A 26,375-nucleotide genomic window follows, 5' to 3' on the forward strand; every position below is an offset into this window, starting at 1 on the left:
CCAGGACCCCGGCCCCGGGAGGCAGCCCCCGAGCGGCCGGGCAGCGGCGCCCCCCCGCGCAAAGGGTTCCCCCCGTTTCGACAGGAGGGGGAGTGTATGGAGGGGAAGCCCCCGCCTAGGTCGCGCTGCGGAATGGGAAGGGACGGATATTAGGGCGGGGAAGGATGCCGAGGGCGCCGGTGGTCCCTTGGTCCCTCTCCTCTCCCCCATCACTCCAAAGTGACCCCCACCAACGCCCCCCCAACACACACACCTCCCTCAGCCGCAGACGGGGAGTGCACCAGGCTGCTTCCCCCGGGCCCTGGCAGCGCCTGGGGCCGCACTCGGGAGCCGTGCAGGGGCCGGTGGGGCGGGGAAGCAGGGGGCAGCCGGAGGTAGCGGGGACACCCCCCTCTGCTGCCGCCATCAGCGCCCCGGGTCCCCGCTGCCCCCCTGCAGTTGCGGCAGAGGGGGGCTGAAGCGCGCCGCGGCCGTGCTGGGGTGTAGCTCGTTCCCGATGCCGCTGTTTGTCGCCGAGTTTTGAAGAGATTTATTGGCTGGCTCTTGCTAAGCCACGCTTGAGTAATCCGAGCTGCTGCGCGCCGTGGTGAAGCCCGGAGGGGGGGAACGTCACTCCCTCTGGCAGCGGAGCAACATTAGTCTTCCAGCCCTCCAACCACCGCTACAGCGTCGGAAACTGCCGGGTCACAGCCATTTGCTTTGGAAAATTGGCGATGTTTGGTGCTAGAGATCGATTACCCTTGTAATCTTCCCCCCCTCCTCCTCCTGCTTACCCCACCCCTACCCGCCCAGACAATAGCGTCCGAGGTCCTCCAGGAAAAAAATAGAAAAGAAAGCGAGGAAAGAAAGAAAGAAAAAGAAAGAAACTGGGGGATGGATCTGACTCCGATAGAAAAAGCGTGTGTCTAGAAGTGGTGCTAATGGGAAGAGATTTCCGAGCTCCAGAGGACGATGATTTGTCACAAAGGGTAGCTGGCTCTGTGCTTTGGGCTGGAGCCGTGTAGGAGATCCTTGGAGAAGTCATTGTGCACAGAAAGCCGAAGATCTGTACAAACATGCCTGTTCGCAGAGGTCATGTGGCACCACAAAATACATTTTTGGGCACAATCATACGAAAATTTGAAGGGCAAAGTAAGTTCTCTCTTTCTATTTATTTTGCTACAGTAGTTTGATTCTGCTTGTGACTAAATGGACAGCAGCTCCGGACTATTTTAAGTTTGTAGCTTGGGCAGAAAACCCCAGAGGTGAGGAGGGGATCCCTCGCAGGAGTAACGTTGTTTTTGATCTAGAATGCAGATTACTGACTTGAATTATTGAGCTTTTCATTTTTCTTCCCCTATTTCAATGAACAGTTTTTATCTTTGACTGTATCCATGTTGTATAGCTACAGAAGTTATATTTCTTACCTTCTAAACCAGTGAGATGTCTCTGAAACAGCGTACAATTTTGTTATCCATATGGTGGCTAAGAAAATCGGCTAGATTTATTATTGTTGTTATTGTTATTAATTATCATTGTCTTTTCAAAATAAAGCATAACAGGCAGACTTTGATTTAAAGGAACCAAATAATATGCAGAGGAGCTATTAAACAGAAAATATTCTTACCTTGTCATCATGACTGCATTTTAATATATCTGTTAAATATTTCTGCTTTGTTTATGGAAGCCTAAAATATCTATCAAACCAGTGCAAATGCATCCTCAGGGAGAGACTGGGGTCTTTTCCAATGCAGCAGTTTTACTACCTGTCGAGGAGGCTGAGAAGCTGAAGTGTTTTTCCTGGATGAACTCTGGTTTGCTGTTAACAGTAGGAAGGAACACTTGATGCTTAAAATTAATTTAATTTAGAAACAGTAGTTTTGATATATGTACATTTATTTAAATATTTAGCATATTTTTAGTATCAGTTCAGCGCAAACTCTTAGAGCTAGCTGCAGTTTATATACTTCCGTATACCTAGACATACATACATTACCAATTTAATATTTGTTATTTGAGAATAATATATAGACTGTAGTCCTGACTTAACCAAATGTTAAGTCAATGTTGCTACTTTAGTAGAGTTTTTATGTTGTTTTTATGTTGAGAATATAAAACCCTACCTTTTAGATAGTCAAGTGATAGTGAAAATTCATCATGATTGAAAGATAGTAGAAAATAGCAAGAATGAAATCCGTATTTTTCTCTCCAAATATTGCACTGTGCTCAAAGACTGAACATCTTTAAAATTTTGGAGACTTGTACTGCTAACTTGGTATCACACAAAAAGTCTTTCTAAAAGTGAGGGGCTTACTAGTGTGATTAACATAAGCACAAATTGATGTTATTATCAGTAAATATATCAAAACTGTACATTTGTAATTAAAACTGGAATAGTGTGTTATAGTGGTAAACGGAGACAAATGAAATAACAATTCAAAGACAACTTTTAAACTTTTCTTGCAGGTGAGGGTTTGGGAAAGCATGCTAGACTAAAGCAGAGAACGTCAGTGGACAGAAAAATGTTTGAAACACCACAATCTTCAATTTTGATGTATCTTCATATTCATGGTTTTACTAAGGAATATTTTATTTCATAAATGTAACTTTAAAACAGTCACAGAGAACAAACATTTATCTTTTTTTTTTTTTTTTCCCCAGATAGTTTTCTTAGAATACTGACTATGGAATTAATGTCATTCAACTCCATGAAAGCCCCTACTGCGTAGCCTCAGCTGGTTGGGCTTTATCACCATAGAACCCCCTTCTCTTCCACCTTTAACCCCCACCCAAAGAAGCTACTAACTTTCAAGGACTTTCCATGGAGTTATGGCTGACAACATGATACTTAGCACCTATGTTTCAGTGAAGCTAAAAAAGAAAAATGTTAAAAGAAGTTTTGCAAAAGACTTTCACAGTCTAGCTTTATTTCCTTAAAAGACAACTGTCTTTGTTTTTAATGTATTCCAATTTTATTGAATTATCTTTAAAAGCTATGGATCAAATTAACTCCATTAAATGACTGAAAATCTCTGTATTTCAGGCATCCCAGTGAAATGAGTGGTTGTTTAGCCGCCATCCATGCAATTGACACTTTATGAAAAGTTGAAAGAGTACTAAAAAATGCATCGCTTTCTTTTATTGCAGATAAAAAATTCATCATTGCTAATGCTAGAGTGCAGAATTGTGCTATCATCTACTGCAATGATGGATTCTGTGAGATGACTGGGTTCTCCAGGCCAGATGTCATGCAGAAACCTTGCACCTGTGATTTTCTTCATGGACCAGAGACTAAAAGACATCATATTGCTCAAATTGCTCAAGCACTGCTGGGGTCAGAGGAGAGGAAAGTGGAAGTCACCTATTATCACAAAGATGGTAAAATCCATTTTTATGTTCAAAACTTCTGTGTTTGGTTATCTGGTAAAAGTGTGTATGGCCAGACCCTTCACTGGAGTAGGGTGTATCTCCTTTGATGTCCAGTGATGTACAATTACGTGTATCAGTAAGGGAATTTGCCCTGGAAGTAGTGGCTATATAGAGTATTTCACTGTATGCTCAGCTTTAAATCAGATGTAAATCTCCTACAGTAAACAGTCCTACAACAATGCAAAGATAACACAAGCACAGAGCAGGACTCTCAATTGTAGGAACTGTTTCATCTCAGAGAAAGTAGGGATGATGTATCCATTTCAGAGAACTTAATTCTGCCAGCCTGGAACTATAGTTTGATTTAAATGCAATATTTTACTGGATAAAGCACAAGGGGATTGAAAGTAGCAAATACTGGCCCATAATGAAGACAATATTGCTTTATAAAGAAAGAGGCAAATCCTTCTCAAAGATGAGATAATGTGGAGTATCTACATTTGAATCACAAAAGTTGTCCTAGAATTATGTTGTCACAGTAACAAATTTGGGACGATTAAACTATGAAGAGTATCCCTGTTTTACAGTGAAGATTCAGTATAATCTTTTAACACTATTGCTGATATAAGAAAGAGTGGTTAAATCTACAATTCTGGTGCTTTTTTTCATATTAAGAGAGCATAAAGTGAATAAATGACTGTATTTGTAGATTAAAAAATGCACATACTTGAAATCTAATTATGACACCTAATAGTTACATGTTGGATTTTATTATTATTTTTTTGATTACCCAGTGTTATTTACAGAAACACCTGTTTTTCAAACAAATCCAAATTACGAATATGTGATGTACCTTATTCCATCACTTGTTGTGTATATACTCTTGTGAGAAGGAAAAGGAAATTAATATTCAAATGCTGAGCTTAAATTAGTTCTGGAGAAGTGCCAGTGTGTTGTTTGCATCAATTTTAGAATCACATGTAATGGATGCTCTGTCATTTTAAAGTCACAGAGTTAAACCCTGTTCTTAGTAATTCTGTTGTTATCTTGAAGAAACTTAATATTATTTTTAGCTTAGGCTGGTATAATTCAGATAGGACTCAGGCCAACCATTCTACCCACACTGCCAATATTTAATATTCTTCTTAGCACATTCTCATTACAGTCCTTTGTTCTTAGATCTGGTTTGGTGGTCTGGAGTAGATTTTGTTCAAGACTGGTTGTAGTAGTTGTGCCTTAAACATAGATTTATCAGGAGTCCTGACACTGTGTGTCTGTACGCATCTAGCCCGTGTTTGCGTTAACTTGGCGTGTGTTAAAAATAATATTGCAAAAGGAGAATGTCATTGCTAACTTTCACAGCCACAAGCCTGGAGCACTGTTTTGAGATCTGGTTATTTAAAAGCGCTTCAGTCTCCCACGATAATGGGAGGTAGGAAAGGCACTTTAACTATCTTAACTACTGCATAGCTATCTGTCAGTTACCCTAAATAAGTATTTTTCTAAAATGCTTAATCCTGGCATCATGCAACACATCATAATCTATTTGAGGCCAAAGCCAGACTGACCACAAAAATTGCTATATCCTTTGTAAATAGTTTTGAATTTTGAAGTACACTATAAATGACAGTTATGGATTATTCAGTGTAAACACTCTCATGCATAAAAGGTTTTCAGTAACTTCCCTGCTGTGAATAGTTTCCTTAAATCAAAAGATAACTATATATGACTGTATGTTCAAAGGTGAAGGAATTTCAAAAACTATGAACAGTATTTCTAGACAAATGTGTGTTGAATGTCTGAAAAATATGCTGCTCAAAATGACTTACCATGCACTATATACACTGCAAAATTTAAACAAACAGGTGACTTTTAAAAATTTAAATATTTAAATTTTTGAGTCACTGATTATAGGCAAATATTGACAAAATGCAAGATAGGTTTGACACTCAAGTTTATAACTCCCAGACAACTCAATCAGACTTTTTTGTTTCATTCCACATAATGTTAAATTTCTTTTAAAAATGTGAGAAAAAGTTCTGAAGTTTGTGTGGTATTACAAAATTTAAACTACCTGTATGATTGATATAATAAATTTCAGTAAACATATTTAATAGTTATTCTAAATTGCCAAAGAGATACACTTCGCTTTTCATCTAAAATTTGGAAATGTGTTTTATATAGAACTATATACAGAGTAGTGACAACTAATAAGGATTTTCTCTGGGTTCTGAAGCAGATTAAATTTAAAGAATTTTTAAAACATTTGAGAGTTTAGTGTCTGGTTAGTTGTTTATTTTGTATTGTGTTGTATGGGTGAATATGAGAATTCTTCAAGAGCTCAGTACCAACACAAGACAAGACGAACACACACAAGTTTAATTTTTTCTATGTGAGTAACTCAAGTTACTTTAATGAACTGCCCACTGTTTTGAACATTATATACATATATATTTCATAGCCACCCATTGTGTAGTGTGCTTTACATAATACTTAAGCATATAGTGGAGAATGGCAGCTCACAAAGTTGTCAATGGCTTAAGGTTCTGCCGACAGGCATTTCTGAAGACCGTATTACAGAGTCCTCAATATATGCCCAGTAAAATGCAAATAACAGGGAGAATATTTGTGAGAGCTTCGTATAATTGTTTCAGTGGCATGAAGTTGGAATGGCAGCATTATTTACAGAATCAACAGGCCCTGTCCCAACCACACTGATTTCCCATACTTACGGAAGTTTTTAATATTTGCAGCTAACAGCCTTACTACTGTATTTCTATCAGAATGAGATTGATAGCCTACATTTGGTTTGAATTTCTTCTCACTCGTTTTTCTTTTTAGAAGGTTATTTGCACAATCTAGACTATTCAGATTATTCTGATACTCTGTCCTGTTAGAGTAGAGTCACAGTAAACAATTACATAGCTATTAAAAGAATTAACAACTACTGAGAAAAACAGTTAATAAGAATACATGGATGCCAGAACTAACGGTCCAAATTAATAGTTTGTCATCACAAAAGAAGCCTTCACTGGAACTGCTTATGGGATTAAGGACTCAAAGAATTCTTTCTTTTTTTTTTTTTTTTTTTTTTTTTTTTAATGTAAATAGTCCTTTAATTAAATAAATAAATAAAAATAAAAACCATGCAATTAAATGCAGATAAATAACAAGAAATATTCTTTTGAAACATTTTTTTTAAATCTTACCTATAAGGCATTACATCTGCTTAATCCAAAAATTATATTCTGATATCAAAGTAACTGTATAGAATATTCTTCACTATCTCACAACTTAATTTCCGCAAGTTATATAGCTATATGATCTGTATTATAGTTAAAGGTAGGATGTTGTTTATACAGAATATCAATTCTTATTTTAATAAAGTTATTTGTAGTGAAAATGTTTGACAGCTCTTCCTTTGAGGACTCCATTTTGCAGTTTAAGTCATTATTGCATAAATCAGTCTTGACAGCTGTAAAATATTGCTTGAGGTGGTAAAGCTGTAAAGCTTTTGACATAAAAAGTATAATTATGTTGGGACTGAGAATAGATATATAATAATCAGAAAGGATTGTATTCCACTGAATACTTTGTTACTTCTTACTCTGTGTTTTAAATGTTTATGCTTATAAAGTATACTTGTTAGACAGAAGGACATCATGTATGCTTATACTATAAGCAGCAGATATTCTAGATGCACTACCGAAGGATATAGGTTTGAGCAAATATAAGATTAAGCAATTATTTGCAGGGTGCTTATAGTCTTCTCAAATTACTTGCCACTTACCTAGTTTTAGAAATGTAATTTGCTGCAACTAACTGCAAATTAAACATAATTGTATTCTTAAAACACATTAAGGTTCCAAGCTAACATTTTTAAGGCCTTTTAAGCTCTTTTTCGAGGATAGGAAAATAAAATTTTTAAAAACGTAAACATATTGACCAAGTGAAAATGGTACTAAGTGTTCTCAAATATAAAGATCAGGACTTAATGTAGAAGTTCACCATCTAGTCTTCAGCCAGCACAGGCCTGTTATCACCTTTTTGTGTTCCATAAATGCTGTGAACCTACCAATCAACTGGTAGCTACCAAAACTGAAGAACCTTGCATGTACGTCAAGTCCCCTTAGATTAACTGACATGAGGGTAAGACAGTGCAGTTTTGACTGTAGATTTGATGTGTTAGCCATGGCTGATATGAAAGGTGAATGAATCAAGTCAGTCTGTAATAACTTGCTGCTGCAAGTTATTACAGAAAGAACATTTTTCCCCTTATTCAAAACCCTGTCTACAATAACCTTGTCTTAATGCAAGGTTTTTTTCCAAACATTTTTAAAAATAAAATTTATTGGAACAAATCCAGAATATTTATGAAGGCATTGAGCTATTAGAAATAGATGCTCTTCTGTTGTGTCTGTAGAGTAATGTAGGTTTTAATACTTGTCCTGAGAAGACAAAATTTTTGCCTGTCCCATTCAGCATTGCTGGTTTTGTGGCAGGGGGCCTCATAAGCAGCAAGCTGACAACTCAGCGATCACCCATCCCAGTCTAGCTATGGCTCTTGTGCCTGCCCAGAACTGTGGGTCACTTCTTGCTCACTTTTCACATAGGATACCTAATGGTTTAATCAGCTTTCAGAAATATTGAGTAGGCTAATGTATGGACCAATTTCAACCATATTTTTTGATTACTTTGTTTTCTAATAAATTCTTTTCCTCTTCTCAAGTTAAGATTAATTTATTTTCAATAAGGAGGGGGCCTTGAAGATTTTGTTTTCCCCTTTTCTTGTATTCCTACTAATGAAAGACATTACATAACTAAAAAGGAACAAAAATTAAACTGTCTTTAAAGTTATTCTATTTATATCAGGGTTAAGGGTATGCTTAGATACATCTAATTTTAACAAATAAGAATACAACTACTATTATTACTGCATCTGCATCTTTAATAGAAAAAGAAATCCTACATGGTTTGGAAAAATCTCTTCTGACAGTTTTAAGTTCTTCTATGGCACAAATAAAAAAACCTGCAGGCTAATGAATCAGGAAGAGTATTTCATTTCAGTACAGTGTCTAGGGGGAACTCTTCTGGCACTGGACTGGACTAGCACAGGTTTATGGCAGGATTCAGAAAGTCACAGGGTGAATTTATACTAATCAAGGGACAGATTTCCCTTGCTTGAGCTATACAGAATTAATCGTTTGTGGCTGTAGAAAATAGAGTCCCACAATAGTAAGAAAGGTGTCACATTTTGGAGTCAAATAGCACTATAAGGTTATGATATGATACACATATTCAAAATTAAAATTTATCTATACTGTTTAAAATAATAATTTCCTATGGAGTGGAGTTTAGTTTAATCTTTTAATTAGGCATTGCCTAACAAAGTTTTTATCTGCTTTGAATATACTCTTCTCAGTTTTAGTGAAAGCTATTTTATTTTTGGTGTATGAGACAAGAGCTGCTAGTCTGTTGTTTTCTTGTTTGTTTGTTTGTTTGTTTGTTTTGGTGTGGTTTGACATAATCTTATTGTGTCCTCTATGTTTAATATGTTTCTATGTTTAATTTGTGTCAATATTCAAATGTCACACTGTAATAAGAGAGAGAGTTTTTCCGTACTCCTGATTTGTGTTAATTCTTTTCTCAACTGAACTTGATCACATATTATAAAGAAAGAGGTGTAGGGAGCAAATCAGACCTTGCTAGAGACATGGAAATAGAGTAACTTTTTCTGACAGTATCCTTATGCATACTTAGTATTATACAAACTTCAGAATGTCTCATTTTGAACAGTACCAATGTTGACATTGGTGCTGATCTCTCTGGTTTTATGGAATGGAAAGAGAATAGTGGTATGGACTGGATTCTACCTTAGTGGTTTTAAGTCCAGTTTTAAAGTGTTCCTTACATATTTGACTTAGTTTATGACTCAGTTTATATGCTAGACAGTTCATACTGTTTCCAGCTTCTCAACCAAGTATGAAAAAGTTTAATCAAGTAGCATGGGAAGCACTTTACCAAGACCAAGCTGACTGTGGAAATTGCTAACTCACTCTGGAAACCACGTATCTCAAAAGCAATCAGAACTGTAGCTGAGAACCAATATCAAGGCAGAGCAGATGCATGACAGTGGTGGTGGGAATCTAGGCTTGAAAGCAGCTACAGCTGCTTTCATAGTCTACGTAGCTGAAAGTTCACATCTGAGGTGAGAAGTACTGGTCTTATAATTTTGTATACTTTTAATTTTTCAGTATAGTATACTGTGGTTTGTTTCTTTTTTTGTTTGTTTTGTTTTGTTTTTGTTGTTTATTTATTTATTTATTTATTTTTAAGAAAATAACATATATATTTGAACAATCTTTTAGAAATTTCATTAAAATATTTTAAAAGCAGAATTCCAGCCATTGCTAGTCACAAGAAGCTGTTGGACCTCCAATATTTCCTTAAGTGACCTATTTAAGGTTCCTCACTAACCTCCTGGTATAATACAGCTTTTTTTTTCATTTCTGCTTTTCTTAATTTCTTTCATTTTGTAATCCCAGTGAAATCTTACCAGTAAACATCTCCACAAAGAATACCAAAATGCAGTAAAAAAAAAAAAAAAAAAGTCCAAGTAAATATTACAAAGGGGAGATCTTCTTGTCTTTTTCTGTTTCATCAACCACACTCTAGTTACAGATTTCATTATACCTACTCTTGATAATGCCCCCTATTGTAGCACTGAAATGTTATCCAGGGGGGAAAAAGAAATGAAAGAAAGAAAGAAAAAATATATATATTCCAGCTTCATTGTTAACAAAGAAGAGATGTATCATCAAAACCTAAAAATGGTGATTAAATGTCAACATTATTAACTATATTTTTGCTGATAATTAAGTGGAAATTACAAGAAGAAAGCTTAGGCCAGAAATCAGAGCTGCCTTCAGTACTTCCCTGCTTACTGAAAGTTCTTGCTTTCCCATTCTTGTTCTTTCTTAGTATCACAAAGTCAATAAAAATAATTTATTTTATATTCTGACATGACCTCATTTAAATTCCTGATTTGCCACACGAGACTGCAGTAGAAAACAAAGGCATGCCTAAAAATGTTCATCTCAGAAAAACACAACAGTTTCCTTCATATACTGTGGAATTATTACAACACCCAAATACACCAGTCCTTAACATTATCAGATCATGAATTGTTGGCCTCTTTAAAGCAAATACACTGGACTAGACTGTAACTGATTATTTCTGCACCTAGAATCTCTCCTAATGACCTGAGGGCTAGATAGCAATGCCTACAAATACTTGGCTTGAGTACCTACAGCTTTCACAGAATTAAACTGCTACGTTTAATTTTTGCAATGCTAAAAATCCTGATCTTTAGGTGTAAACCAAAGCTGGTGGGGACATATTATACCACTGATAAGTAGTATCAGCTGGATTTGAGTTTCTACATACAAAGCAAGAATAGGAAAAATAAATAAATAAATAAAATTATAAGATATCCTGTGGATTACAGTGTACATGCCTACACCGTAATCCACAGGATAAGGGGCAAAGATGACTTCAGACCAAGGATAGATATGTATAAATTTTTTTTCTGCTTCTTAAACCTAGGTTACTTGAAAAACAGTTAATCATCATGTAAATATGCTTCATCACTAACACATGTTTTAAAGCATTTATTCCCAGATGTTCTCAGACTTCAGAGATGGTGCCTTTGTAAGAATATTTATTTCTTAAGAGCATTCTCTGCTGCTTTTCATTGAAATCAATGCAAGTGTGTCTCTGAAAATAGCTTGCAAATTTCCTCCTTTCAAAACTCATTTGTGCCAATCTGCTTTACTCCTTCCTCTCTGGAAAAAAATGCTAGATAATCTCATTAGTATTTTGCATGTTTATGGCTATTGTACAGGAAAGTTTTTCTTTTCGTAGTTTCAGAAGACTATAAGTCTCAGAGTCCATAAATCCTATTGTCACAGTATTTAAGGTAAAACACTGCTGCTGCTTTATCTACTTGCTTGAAAAAATGCTTTCAGTTTACAAATGAGAATGGAAGGAAACCTTAAGTGCAGGTCATTTTTAATAATGATTATAAAAGAAAGGAAAATGTGATCCTTTTTTCCATAGTAAATGTATAACATCATTTCTGCTTGATAAAGCATAACAAAAATCAACACCAAAGTCCATCAAAAAGAAATGACACTTCCCAAAAGGATTATTTTTGAAGCCCATTTGTATCCCTTAGACAACATAATATGTTATGTGAGAGAATAACAGCCCTGAAGTACAAAACCAGGTATCTATAAATCAATGTCTGAGCCTTGCCTGTGGATTAATGGAGCAGCTCACAAGCTGGTGTGAAAAGACACCCTATGTAGAATGTCAATCCTGACCCAGTCTGTGTTCGTCCACAGTTTAGAGGATCATTAGTGCTTCTGTAAATTACACTGATTGCCTATGGCAACAAGAATATGAGGTGGCACAGAAGTGGCTTTAGTGCTTTTAATCACAGATTCTCAAAGAAAAGTTTTGAAGAGTGATAGAGTTTGCGCACTGTTTTTGGGTGACCATAAAGCTGTATAAAGACGTAGTTTCTCTCTGTCTCCAAACCAGGAAATCCATTCTCCCATGCTTTAAGCAGAAACGGGGTCTAAAGAGCTGCTCTCAAATACCAAAATGTTAATTAAAAACTGCTAACTGCTGCTCCAGCTACATACAGAATTAGTGTCTGTCATGTGTGATGTTTTTAGTTCAGGTGCTAGGTGCAGGTAGCATCCTCCTTCTCTGGTTCTGTCTATTTAGAGTGGAAACGAGGTTTCTATGTGGTCCATAGATAACTCCCTAGCAGACAGGCATATGATTCTATTTTGTAAAAACAAGTACACAAACCAAGAATAAACCAGCTGAAGAAGTGTTATTGGTAGACCATGCAGGTCTATTTACATTCTTTTCTGGTTGTTTTATTTGACTTCATTTATAAAGAATCAGATACCGTGGCAGCTGAATTGCCAGTAGTGTTACTGTCTCTGCAGAACCCAACAGATGCAAAACAAAATTATTATCCAGATAAATATATTCTGTGTGGATGCTTTTCTTTCAAACATGATTTCTCTCACATTGTTATGTGCAACAGTTATTATCCCTGCTCCATGGGAACAAAGTAAATTGATTCCTTTTTAAGTAATACTTTGGTATTAATCCATTTTCCTTGAGATCATTTTCCTGTAAATAAAAACTTATGAATAAAACACTTTATTTCCACTTGCTCATGAATTCAAGAAAATATATCAACTGAGATGAAATGACAGAGGAAAAAATCTATCTTTCACCTTAATTGTTACCTGGGAAGTATATTATCTAAACTATTTTTTGTCACAGGTCCAAAAATATCAGGCTTCACATATCATGGTTATGAAGGTCACACTGAGATACAACTACTGCAAGAGAAATGACTAACATAAACTTTTACATGTAAATGCAAATTTAAGATCAGATTTTAAATTATAATTATTGTGTCATCTATCTATCTGTCTGTCTATCTATCTATCTATCTATATATTATGTAAGGACAGGTTTCCCTCTCATGACATTTAACAGATTTTAGGAACTGCCAGAATTACTCCCTGCCCCATCAAAAAGTGATATTTTATAGTTCACAACAGTTTTAGAAATAAAGCAACATTCTTAGTAAATGCTAAATCATGGGAAGTCTTAAGTGAACAGCAAATTAAAGTGACTCCTAATGAGCTGACTAATGAAGTGCCTGTTACTTTGAAAGAGGATGATTATTCTTGAAAAGCTTATAGTTCCAAACTGTCATTCTCTACTGAATTTTTGCACTATCCCCCTCTCTTTTCTAAGACAGTACACCAAAGTGGTATTGTAGTATTTCCCAGTATAAATAAGAATGTGTATATAAAAATAAATGCATCAAAACAAAGAAAAAAACCACTACCAAAACAAAACAAAACTACCCCCAATTGCCCGAGTCCAAGAAATGAATATGAAGAGCAAGAATGAAAAAAGATATGAAGCAGGGGGATAGTTCTGAAAAACAATCTTTTTTAGGAATTGCATTGAATAGGGATCATTCTTAAGGCAGTATTTCAGACCGCAGGCCAGGTCTGAGAAAGAGACATCCTAGTGGTGATTCAGTTGTTGACATGTCTCTGTCCTGTGTGTAAAATGAGAACTTATAGATAAATGACATCTTCTACTAGAGAATATACATACTGTAATGATCTTCAAGTGCAGTAATGAGGTTAGAGACTGCTGGGGTTGTTCTCAACTGAAGAAGAGGCCAAAGTATTTTCTACTCTTTCCACAGGGAAACCAAAGGTGGAATCAAGTCTGTTCATCTTTTCCTCATGTAAACCCTGTATCAAGCTGAGACATCAGGGTTTCCAAATTTAATACAGAAACTAGAACTGCCAAATAAATGACAGAAAAAAAAATGTAGGAGGCTTGCTTAAGAAAGTTCAGTGACTGCTAAGCTCACATTTTTGTGAAAAAAAAAAAATTGCAACTTTCACGTTGGACTTTGTTGTGATAGTTGTAGCACTTATTCAGGGGAATCATGAATCAGTCATACAGAGCCTATGAATCATTCTTACACATCAATAAAAGAAAGCAAATCTTTATCTTATCTGAGTATTATTGTCTTTAACTGGTGTTTCATGTATCATATAATTAACAAGGGTATATTTCCTCCCCAAAACAAACAAATCCCTCTCCAAACGACCCATTAAAATAACTGAAATTTCATCAGACTCTAGTTTTATTCAGCTTTTATAAGTGTGTATAATGGAGTCTCTCCTACACCATCCTGTATACTTGTGAGTTACATAAATTTACCAATGGGACAATGGAAATATCTGCAAAATACATTTGTTCAGATCCAGCTAGCTCATCTCTAAACTTGATATATTAACCAGGGATATTCTCATAATGTAGTCTGGATTGTAACCTTTTCCTCTCTTGGATCTCACCTTTTGTTTGTTCACTTTTTAGAAACTGGTTCAATTTGTATAACATGTAATGCTTTCTTTCACATGGGAGTGTTTAAATAACAATCACTCAGCTGTTTGCTTTCAGGAAGCATTCTGTAGCACTCTTTACTAGAGATCCAAAGCTGGACATACTGTTCTTAGTATGATCTAATGAGCCTGAGGAAAGGGGAGGAATCTCTTTCTGGTATCTACTGGCTGTGTGCCTGATGGTCCAACCCTGCATGCTGTTGGCCTGGACATGGCTAGACTGATTTCTCAAGAGATCCCCGAGTCAGTCCTCTTTCATCAGTAGTTCCTCCCATCTTTGAACTATGTCTCATAACACAAATGTCTCCCACACCAGTGTAGTCCCAAAGCTGGGGACAACACTGGGGCCGTGAATATATTAAGTACATCAGCCTTATCTGCAGCCACTATCGATAAATCATCCTCCCTGCTCAGCAGCAGACTCACATTATTCTTGTTTATTCTTTTTCTGCTAACACAGCTAGCAACAGCAGCTCTTTTTGCTGCCCCTGATATCCCTAGAGTTTCTAGCTCTGCTTTTCCTTTTCCAAGACCATCTCAGCATGCCTGAGCAATGCTTCTATACTCCTCCTTTGTAGACTGCCCTTGCTTCCTCCTCCTTTATATGTTCTTTTTGCACTGGAGAGTAGTCATGAGTTCCCTACTAAGCCAGCTGGTATCCTGATACATTTACTCATTTTTCTGAGTATTCAGATGGACTGCTGATGTGCTTGAGGGAGGGTGTTTCAGCTATATCCTCTTGAAAGTTTGGATAACTAATGAGTTAGTTGCCATATATTTTTTTTATTTTTTCTTAATTCAGTAAGTGTTTTTTTCCACATCTTTTATTATACTAATTGGCATTCTGTACTACTTTTATAGACTCCTCTTGCTTGAATACTCAACATTATGTCAAGTTTTATACATTAAATTTGGCATAACTTAAGTATACTTATGCATGCATTAGGAAATCCTGTGTATGTTGTACATTAAAAATAGCTGAAATTGCCACCTAGATATTATTTGCCACAATGCCTTTTACAAATGTCATTACTAATGTGTTACATGGTATGAATCCTATGCTGATACCCATTATATTGTTAGTAACTGTATGTGGTATATGTGTTTTCTTGTACTAGTGTCCAATCTGCCTGACTTATTAGGCACCTGTCTGTTTTTCATACAAATGTGTTTAAGTTCAGAAAACAGATCTTCTAATGCTTACTTTACCACAGATAATCATTTGGATCATCGCCAATCATTTGCCAATCATCGCCAATCATTTAGCTTGATGCTAAAGATAATTGCAATGGAGTTCTTGTAAGTTTTAGAAGCAGTTCATCAACTGTCTTATACTGGGAGATAAAAGCAACTGCCATTGGCAAAAAATTAAGGCATCCCTGACATATGTTATTCAGCACTCCATTTCCATCATTAGAGATGTGCAGAAAACAGATCTTCCAAGAGAGAAATATTTTTCACATCGTGTGGAATTCTTGTAGTGCTTTTAGTAGTGAGGCAACACCACTGAAACACTTTCTCATTTTGGAAGAAAAAGTTCGTTGCCAACATCTCCTTACATAGGTAACACAGTAAAAGACAGCACTTATATGGAAAAAAAAAAAAAAAAAAAAAAAAAAAACGAACAACAGCACTTTCTTCTCCATTTCTCTTCTGCTACTTTTTATTTTGTTTCTTCAAGTAATGATGTATATACTTTCTAACTGATATGCCTTATGCTCTTTCTTCCAGGTTAGTGAGATAAAAATCTTCTATTTTCTTTAACGGTTAATACCGAACTTCCCTTTAGGCTGATGCAGGCAACCACCACCACAATCAATATCCCCATGTGCTGACTGCCTCCTGACAGGACCTCAGCACCTGCAGCTGCCAGTGCTAATGGCATTCAGCACCCTGCCAGAGCAGGACCCTAAGAAATGGAGCACCGTGTGTCAGCAACAGTGTGGGGTATGCTGCAGGTTTTGTGGCACTCTGGTGTTGTGAGATACATGGTTTTAAGCAGTGCTCCCCCCAAATACTCATCATGTAGGGATGTGATTCCATCTGAGCATATTAGAAAAGATAACTGAGACATGATCTCACTGGTTAAGTCACCCCAGCTTGGTGGCCTGCCAGAGTATTCAGATCTGTAACTCATTCCTTGTTTTCTTTCAGTTCTTTATATAGAGACAAGGACTGCTAAACAAACACAATGTGACAATTAAAGCATATTTAATTAATATTATTAATGATGAATTCAACTGCTGTTTGAAGGTGTTGATAAGATTCATTAAATATACTTCCACTGACTAAAACAGCAGTGATGATATTTTTAATTTTATTAAAATATTTTTTCTTCCTCCTTGCTTGCATATTTGACACTTTCAAATCTGTTTGTTTCATGATGGCTTTTATTTTTACTCATCCTAGGGTGATGTTAAAAAGTTCATCTATAAAACCTGCTTCACTGACTATTTAAAAGAAGCTTACTCTCTTGCCTTGCGACAGATAAAACTATCTCAAGGGTGTACAACAGCAGTTCTGTGGTTACATTTCCAAGGCTGGTTGCCCCTACAATCAAATATTTTGGTGATGCAAAAGAGTTTATACTTAGCATATGCATTACAGTGTAGTAAGGATTTCTGATTCAGTCTTTTTACTTTTTTTTTTTTTTTTTTCTAATTTAAGTGTGTTTTTTTATTTTTACCTCAGATTCAAATACATTCCTACTTCTCCAGAGGTCAATGAGAGATTCACACACTGGCAGCAATCATTTCTGCATGTGACAGATACAGTGTCATATTCAGGGTATCCATTTTATGTGGTTCATTTCTACATAGATTTAATTTAGTGTACTGTGCACTGTGACATATGTCATATTTTTAATTTAAAGGAATGAGAATATACAAATCATTTATCATTCTCAGACTGGACCAAATAGTCATTGCCAGATTGCCAGTTAATAGCCAATTACAAATATTGACTTGTTTTTGTCAAGAAAGGTTAAAGACGCTTGGCCCTACAAGGCTTGTGAAAAGTCAGAATGTGACCAAGAGCCAAAATGATGGCATTTCCAAGCCTTGTTTCTGATACTGTTATGCAGAAGAATGCAGTTATCTTTAAACAGATATTACAAAACATACTTACTTTTATGACTAACATAACTTCAGAATTGTCTTTATCTAAATGAAATGAAATGCAAACCTAACTCCCTGCAAACTAAAAAGTTTCATTTCTGAAAAGCTATTTGAATAACTGAAAAGCTTATGTGTACATTTAGATTTGAAATACTTGAAAATATTTGATAGTTATATATTTGATATTTAGAAATTAGAAATTTGATAAAGGCTTTAGAAGTATGTGGGGTGGTTTTTTTTTGTTTGTTTTTGAGACCTCTTTGAACAGATCATCAGTGAATGATCCTTTTTTTAGATATAAAATATATTTCAGAATGCATTTTGTAAGCAATTACAAGAGCAAAGTAACAGAAGATATTTTAAAATTGATTTTCATACTGACTAGAGCCCTAATCTGTAGTGTTATGGCATTTTTATTATTCATTGAAATTATCATTTTCTCTCTGTGACCTGAACCAATATAATAGGAATATAATAGGAAATTTTAGGGATCAAGGCAGTTAATTCAGCCATGGAACTGCCCGGGTCTATTGGCTGGGAGAAATAAGTGTTTTATTTTCAAAGTGATAATGCTAAATTTAAGCAATTTTTGAGTTCAGGATTGAAAATTCCATTAAGTCTGCCTAATCAGCCTTTCTGAAGTACAGTAAAAAGGCTGCACTTAGCCAGACATATGTCTGGCTAAAGGCTACTGTGCATCACCCCAAGTTGCTACTACCCTGGAGATGTAAGACAGAAACTTTCCTTTCAAAATTGTAGACAGAATAGATACCTTCATGCACATCTGTGTTCGAGTTTGAAAGTGTCTTACAGTGCGTGGAAATGACATACCAGAACTGTGATACTGAACCAAGAGCAGGGATCAAGGTCATCATGCTATCTCTTAGTCATTATAGGTAAAGGAACCTTTCCAAAGGGATTAAAGAATTATTATGAAAGTTCATTATCACCTGCCATGGGCACATGATCTATACACTGTAGAATAAAAAAAAAAAAAAAAAAAAAAAAAAAGGTGGAGTGGGGGGTTGAGTCTGTCCTCTTTGCTGGTTTACCAATATTTTGAGCAAACTGTCAATGTTCTTTTCCCTTATGTGGTAGCAGTGTGCAAAGGAGAAATTACAGGGTTGAATCAACTTAAAATCTGTTTGTTGGTTGGGTGGGTGGGTGGGTGGGTTTGTGCCAATCTTATCAGCCTTCAATCAGTGGTGGTCATATCAGTTCTATTTTGAGTACTTTTAGGATCACAGGACCACAGTCTTTGAGTCATTGAGAAGCTTTTGTCTTTGAACAAATGGAAGAAGAACATGTAAAAATCTGCTGGATAAGTTCCTAGTTAGCTCCATGCATAAAGCTCATTTCAGCTTTAATATTACTACTGCTTTGAGGGGGACAGGAAGAGCAAAAGGTCTGAAGGGTAATGTAGATTCTCAAGCATACACAGAATATTTTTTTCCCCTGTTGAGACTCTCCTCCAACTCAACATAAATAAAGCAGCTGGTATGGTCATATGCTGAACATGAATCAGCTGAGCACACCTGGCAATAGGCTGTTTACTCATTTCAGTAGTTCGATAGTTAGCAGGAATTATACTGTCTTTATTCATAAAGAGGCATACAATTTTAACCCTGTATATGATGAAATTATGAAATATGTTCATCTTTCCTACAGGCCAAGCACTACAATGCATGGCTAGGTTTTCAAGAAAAGTTACTGTGTTAGAATACTCTACTCTTTGATCTGTGAGGATTTTGATTTTGGTTATGTATGGGTTGTATGTATGAAAATGGCCTGCATTCTGTGCCTAAATGAGGGTTGATCTTTTCTGAAAATCTGTCCCAAACTGCAAAGTTAGGTTATTTAAGATTTAAGTTATAAATCTGACTTCTTGAATAGGTTCTTTTACTCTTATGCCATAGAGATCTACTGTAATTTTAAAACTCAGACGTTACATTCAGTAATATCTACAAAGGATAATAGCAAAGAATATGCCATTGCCTTTTCATTGTTACCACTTAGGCTTATTTACACATCTTTTTCATGTCACGTCCACAACAAATATCCTTGCTACAGTAACACAGCAGAAGGGACAAACTACAAATTCACTACTATCTTACAAATTACTTCTTTAGAGAAACTGTCAATATTCAGCAGTGAATATATTGCACTTAGTGGTTTTAGTACCAACATTATTTTTAGCTTTAATACTGTTTCAGTGAAATGCAGTAAATAGCTTCAGATATATTTACTATCGTGGTTGTAATTACTCATAATTACATAATTATAATCAAATTGAATGCTTAACACTAGCTATCAAACAAGAATATAGACAATATTACCATATGAAATTAGCTTGGCTCTGCATTAAATTAAAATCCAAAAATCAAACAGTAAATTTGATGTAGCATTAGAATCTGACACCTTTTCTGGAGAAGCTGTATATTATAGAGCACTCCAGAAGGAGAGAATGTAAATATAAGCACCGTAATATAAGCACAATAAGAAAGTGTGCAGCAATGACTGTATGAGCCTACATGAAGTATTTTAGTCCTTGGCAGAACTATGGGATAGCAACAACAGAAATATTTTTTTTCAGACTCCACCCCACTAACTTTTCATGTCATGTTTCAACTGAGTCATTTCTGCGAATGCTGAATTTCACTGTACCCATATTTAAAATAGCTGAATTTCAAAGCAGGAACACTGGTTTGGACATTTTTGGTCTACCATGAGAAATTCAGATTTGTGTGCTTTTGGAAATTGTAATACATCTTCAAAATTACACTTTTGGGGTTAAGCTTGTGTCAGTAAACATCATCTTCATTACAATGATTATTGTAAACATACAGGGCATATAACCTACTTACAAAATAGTGCAAAGCAGGTAGAAAGCATGCAAAAAGGCTACAGAAATAAATTTTGGATGCCAAAATTGTCCCACCAGGTGGGACAATAGAAAATACAGACTCTGCAGTAAAACTAACACATTGATTGCATGGGAATTGTTGGAAATGCCAGAATTCAGGTTGAAGCTATTTTTGTTTTTGTTTTTTTATCTAGGCTTACAAAAAGAGTAGGAAGGTGAGCTAACACCCTTTCCCCTCACCTACCTTAACTGAAACAAGCACAGACTCAATAGAGCAGAGGACTGACTGGAAGTCAAGGCTCCTTCTTGGAAGTATTTTAGATTTGCTTACTCTTCAACCTTGATAAAAACATATTTACTTCTAGGATAGCAAAAGGTCATATTAATGTGTTTTTATTATTCTGTAGCAGAGTAAAAATACAAGATGTGAAGTAGTGTGGTAAGAAGATAACTGTAGATAGTCTCTTTGAACGTGAAGTTTTCCTGATGTGCTTTTGTTTCACCATATTTAGATTTAATCTTTTTTTCCAAAAGTAATCAATTGTGGCTAAAATAAGTGGAAGGAAATTACCCAGGACTTTTTGATGCTACCTAGTTAGATATTTCTGAAGGTCTGATTTATGATATATACTGTGCAGTGTGACTGTAATTTGGGCCAGGGCTCTTATTTACTCAGGTTTTTAATTACACAGTACGAGATTGTTAGTTTTGTATAACTTTTGTTGAATGCTCCGTTATCTCTTTCTGCATGAAAGGATCACACACTAATAACAAACACTTACGAAGCTAGGGAGCTGTGCAGAAGTATCACTGTGGACATCTGCACTCTCCCAGTCAAAGTAATCACTGAAAAAAATCTGAGGTTTTCTTGAGCCAAGAATGATAGGTACGGTAGTGAGTAGTGCCCGAAAATTCAGTTAAATTCAGTGGACAGTTCTTGATCTTCTCTTTTCTGCTACTGCTTCTCCATCATGTGCAGGACACACAAACAGGACAGGGACTTCCTGGAGATGGTAAAGCTAGGTGTGCTGGAGAGCATGCTAACAGCTGGTTTGGGAATCAGATACAAATTTCACAGCTGGTTTCTGCAAACCAGCCTGAAACACTTTGAGTTCTGCCTCTGGCTGTGCAGCTGTATCCACAGTACACAGGTGCTAGTATGACCTAGATCCCCAGCACACATTCATATATATAGACATGAATGTGAAGTAATAAGAGGCAAAAAATGAACAACCTTCACTGAGTTAACAGAACTGGAAGTAAACTTAATTCCTAAGCACTCCCTATGTGGAAAATTGGGGGTTGCAGTGTGTGGCAATGGAAATAAAAACTCACAACAGTGTGAATCTGATAACACTCACAAATTTCAAGAGTCTCAAACCCAGTCTTAATCTTTGGGTCCTCTGCAACTAAAAGCTACTCCTATCAGCACAACATGAGAGTAAATCTATTGAAAACCTCCAAAAGACCTTCTAACCCTTCTCACCATAACCATCTCAGGGATATTTTATTTGGAAGCGCCTTTCACTGAAAGACTGTTTTATTTCTTCATATTAAAAATGAATTAAATTTTCCTGTCATCTCTCTGTTGCATCAAGGTAATATAGACTTCCATTTGATGTAAACTGAAGAGCATCTCTTCATTTAGATTGATCTCAAAAACAAAACAAAACAAACAAACAAACAAAAAATAGCTACTAATAAAATCACCAAGATAAACTTTCTTTTTTTTTTTTCAGATACTTGTTAAAATAAACTACTGCCATTTAAAGGACTCATCTCTATCTGTTTGTTAACAATATCACTTAATTGGTCATACCATATACAAACTTTCTTCAGATACAGGTATTAACCTAAATAAGGTACATATTTCCACAGGGTACCTAAGTCAGGTTCTGCAAAGATAGGTTCAGGGAGGGACATGCCTTGCAGTGGGCAATAAAATGCAACAAACAGCAGTTTGGCTGCTTCTTTATAATGCAAAGACCAACTTTCACAAACTCTTGCTACAAAAGTACTGAAAGCAAAGTGCGTCTCTCTCTGAAGACATCTATGAAGAAAGCAAACATGCTGGGTGAAAACAAGGAGTCAAAACATAACTTGGAAAAAGTATTATATCACAAAATGGAGAAGTCTGCTCTATCTACCAAGTCTACCAAGTGTATCTACTATTTGGCTTCAAACTGCCAAAATTAACACAGTCTATAATTAATGTTATTTGCAAAGAGGAGAAAAAAACTATACCTGAACCCAAATATTGATCTCAAAAATCCCATAATTGAGAGAAATATGGCCATATAGTTTATTTTTATTCTGTATTCTGTATTTTATTCTGCATAGGATATAACAGTCATATGATTTTAATATATCTTATAAGGAATATTAAAAATACTTAGATCTATGATCCACTTACTGTAGGATCTTGTAGTATAATTTGTATTACATAAAAATACAGAGGGAAAAAAAATATGGTGTTTTCATTTTAATACACTTATAAAAATAGACAGTCAAAAATTTAAGGAATATCCTATGGCTTACCTCTAAACAAGTTACAATTTAATGAAATTTTAGAAAATTTAAATATCTTTCTTGCAGCCACCATTCTATTTTTATTTATTTATTTATTTTTAGGCATTGTTAGTGTCACAAAGAGGAAACCAACTTCAGACTAACCTTTCCAATTTCCTCTGTTATCTTCCCAGTAGTCTGCCTTTCATTTTTGTCATTTGTTTGTTTGTTTGTGCTTCTGCTTTAATAGTAAAAGTAGTTCTTACTGTTTCTCCACTATTTCTCCAGCTGCCCCTTTGTTCCATGCTCCCAGGTGCATGTCAGGTAACTAGACAGGTAAGCAGAAGCTGAGGACAAATCTGACTTTTTAATTAACACTGGAGATATTGATTTGTCCTTGCAACTTTTATCTATGAGCTACTGAGACAAAATATCTCAAGGCCAACAGTTGAGATACACCCAGCTGTGATGATTATTTCAATGACATATACAAAAACAAAAGACTGAGCACAGATTCCGATGAAAAAGCTTTTCATTGCAACTTAGAGCAATCACTTTTTAGATGTAAATGCAAAAAAAAAAACCCAAGTGTTTACACATAGCTGTCTTAATGGAAAATTTCAAGCTCAATTTTACACTAACAACTAAAAAGAGATAAACTTTAGTTCCAAACTTACTTTTCCTTAGAAACTAAATTACCCATTATGCCCCAGATTATTTTTCACTGGATAAAAATATTTTATGCCATACTTAGGTAAAAAAATGTAGTAGAAGTTGAGTGGACAGCAGATTAAGAAACAAAGTCTGTATGAAGCATTTAGATAGTTCAGAGATGAGGGCCAAATCTAAGTAGGCACCTATATACATGTTAATGGTTTTTCCAGTCTTCCACTCATGTAAAATGAGAAGATGGAAAATTCAAGAATCTTTATCCCTTGTAGCGTTATGCAAAGAGTTGTTCAATGGTAATACAAGCTTGCCTATTTATCAGCACAGTGTTAAGTGTTTTACCCATTTAAAGGATGGCAGTGCCTTTACTGCAGTGCCCCAGATCACCAGAACTCTTTTAACAGTTGCTTCAGAGTGCAGTTTTTCTTAAAAAACCCTACAACCCAAAAAGAGCGTTAGAAGTGCAAAACTAGGATGTGACCCGATACATTCATGCTCAGCTCTGAGTACTTCCCAAAATAGTGACATACCTATCAGATGTGTAAAAGAACAACTAGTGTATGCTCACTGACAGCTTGTAAGTGAATTTTTAAATATTGAGTGGGAGGAGAAATGACAGCTGACCAGGAAATAAGGTTACAATACGTTCATTTTAAAAAACATAATTTTAAAAACACTTCCTCAAAAACACTCTTCAGGATGAATGGAGCAAACACAAGATTTACATTTTATCCTAAAGAATGAACAACAAATGCAGTATCATCTCTAATACTGCATTGCGGTACCACTTCTGGGTTTCTGTCCAAGTCTTGGTGTAGGACTGAACTCACAGCTTCCTGTCCAGCTTAGAAACTTACCGTGAACTCAACCATAAAGACATTTGTTTTGTTTTTAATTATGCAGAAAATACATACTATTATTACATAATGATACAGAAAATTGATGTAAAGTCCAAGATACATACACTGCTTTCATTTCTCTTAAAAATATTTGTGGTATTGCTGCAACAATATAAATAGATACGAAGTAGAATGGACTAAATTCTTTTTTATTCTGCTTTTACATCTACATAATACTTACACAATTTCTTATAACCTGTTCCAATCAGAGGACTAGACCCATTAATCTTAAGAGTTACTAATCATGTTATTGAAATTCTAATACTAATATTTAATTTAATGCTTCTTTTATAATGTAGCAGCCTTCCTTCAAGAGCTAAATATTTATATGGATGGCATAACTAATGCGTTACCCTAGGACTTCAATTGTAGTGTGTGGCTAATAACGCTCTATTTGCAGTAAAGGATGACTATTCTGAGTTCTAGGGAAATTGTTATGACTGTTAACAGCTACTTAAATATAGAGGCATAATTGGCTCTGCATCCCAGCATCCAAATGAAGAGATAAATGTAATTTTACAAAGACTACAGGTATTGTAGTGGTTTATTTGACTGCAGACTCAGAACATAAAGGGCTATTCTTCATCAGAATAGCTGATGAAGAATAAACAGAATAAGGTTTGATGAAGAACAAACCTTAGTGTGCCATTTCTCCAGTTCTAATAAAGTGTCAAGGATCAAAATCATATTTGAAATCCAAGATCCTTCCTCTTGCATTTTTCCAATAAATCTCCAAGTATCCTATGGAGAAAGGCTTCTCCACAGCTGCTAGCAATGGCAGCTCTCAGCATCGCTCCTTTCTGAAGGCTGCCCCGGGTGCAGAAGCCACAACCAAAAGCTGCTTGATAAACACACCATTAGTAAGTGTTTAGTATGCACAGCTATGGAAACATTGGAGAAACACCCTACTTCTACTGGACTCCAATTAAGTGCTAATCCCTTGAAGCAAATGGAGTAAAGGTCACAAGCTAGAAACCCATAGTAACAGTGGAAGAAATGGGCTGATAATCAATTGCTAAAGAGGTAAAAAGAGAGCTTGGAGAGCTTTTATCTTGAAACCTTCTCTGCTCTTCCTAAGCTTTCTCAGATACAAGGAGATGGTGTAGCTTGCTTTCATTTGCATTCCCTATCTACTTTTCAGACATGCATAGAGGAATGGAAAGCATTTGTTGAGCTCACAGGAGTCAAGCACTTGTTCTGTTCTTGGCTTTATTATGAATGAGTGCAAAGAATGGTGTGAACCATTATCTGTGTTTATTTTTGGTGAAAAATGAAGAAAAAAAAAGCTGCTATAAGTCAACTCAAAACAGGAATAATGGTCTGGGTAGAGATGTTCAATAAAACAAATGAGACAAAAAAATATATATGTATATTAAAAAATCCCCAAAGTTCTGTTCCAAAGTGGAAAAGTAGATTTGTGTGTGTGTGTCAAAAGAAATATTTTCTGCTGCAATCTACCTTTTTAGTGGTGAAATTCATAATTGCATACCATGAAGCTGTCTAAATAAAATGCATTCACCTTCTAAAAATTTGCCAAAATTCAGTCCAAAGTCAGAAATAGTTTATGTTTTGCTTTCAGTTTTACTGCAAACTTAGCTTTTTTTTAATATATCTATTTTTTCTCAATTTTAATTTAAAACTTTTTAAATTGGTCCTTAAAAATATCTTTGGCCTAAGGGCAAATAATCACTGTCAGTGACTACCTAAATAACTAATGGCTGCCTTTTTTTTCTTGCTAATCCTGCCCAATACATGTTAACTAGGTCTTTAGATACGAGGATTCTAAATGCAAAGTGTTAAAGATGTCATACCAGCAGGCAGGCAAGAAGATCAGAGGAATAACAGTAAAACTGCTTCCACATAGAAAGTTTGATTCCTTAGTCATTAACTGCAATTGTGATTGAAATTACTGTCTTGAACAAACCTCTTCATATGTCTTCTTTCA

The 26,375-nt window shown here is 35.6% G+C and overlaps 1 protein-coding gene across 4 annotated transcripts in view; it reads left to right on the forward strand.

The window, feature by feature from the left end:
* The first annotated feature begins 642 nt into the window (after nucleotides 1–642).
* Nucleotides 643–26,375, forward strand: part of KCNH7 (potassium voltage-gated channel subfamily H member 7) — a 220,385-nt gene continuing 194,652 nt past the window's right edge. For all 4 annotated transcript variants that reach the window (XM_082763780.1, XM_082763781.1, XM_082763782.1 and 1 more), the window contains exons 1-2: nucleotides 643–1,131; nucleotides 3,127–3,357. In XM_082763780.1, the coding sequence (XP_082619906.1) occupies nucleotides 1,056–1,131; nucleotides 3,127–3,357 (307 nt within the window). In that variant the 5' untranslated portion in view covers nucleotides 643–1,055. The remainder of the gene's footprint in view (nucleotides 1,132–3,126; nucleotides 3,358–26,375) is intronic.

Source organism: Aythya marila, assembly GCF_965140915.1.
Source record: "Aythya marila genome assembly, chromosome: 6".
NCBI lineage: Eukaryota > Metazoa > Chordata > Aves > Anseriformes > Anatidae > Aythya > Aythya marila.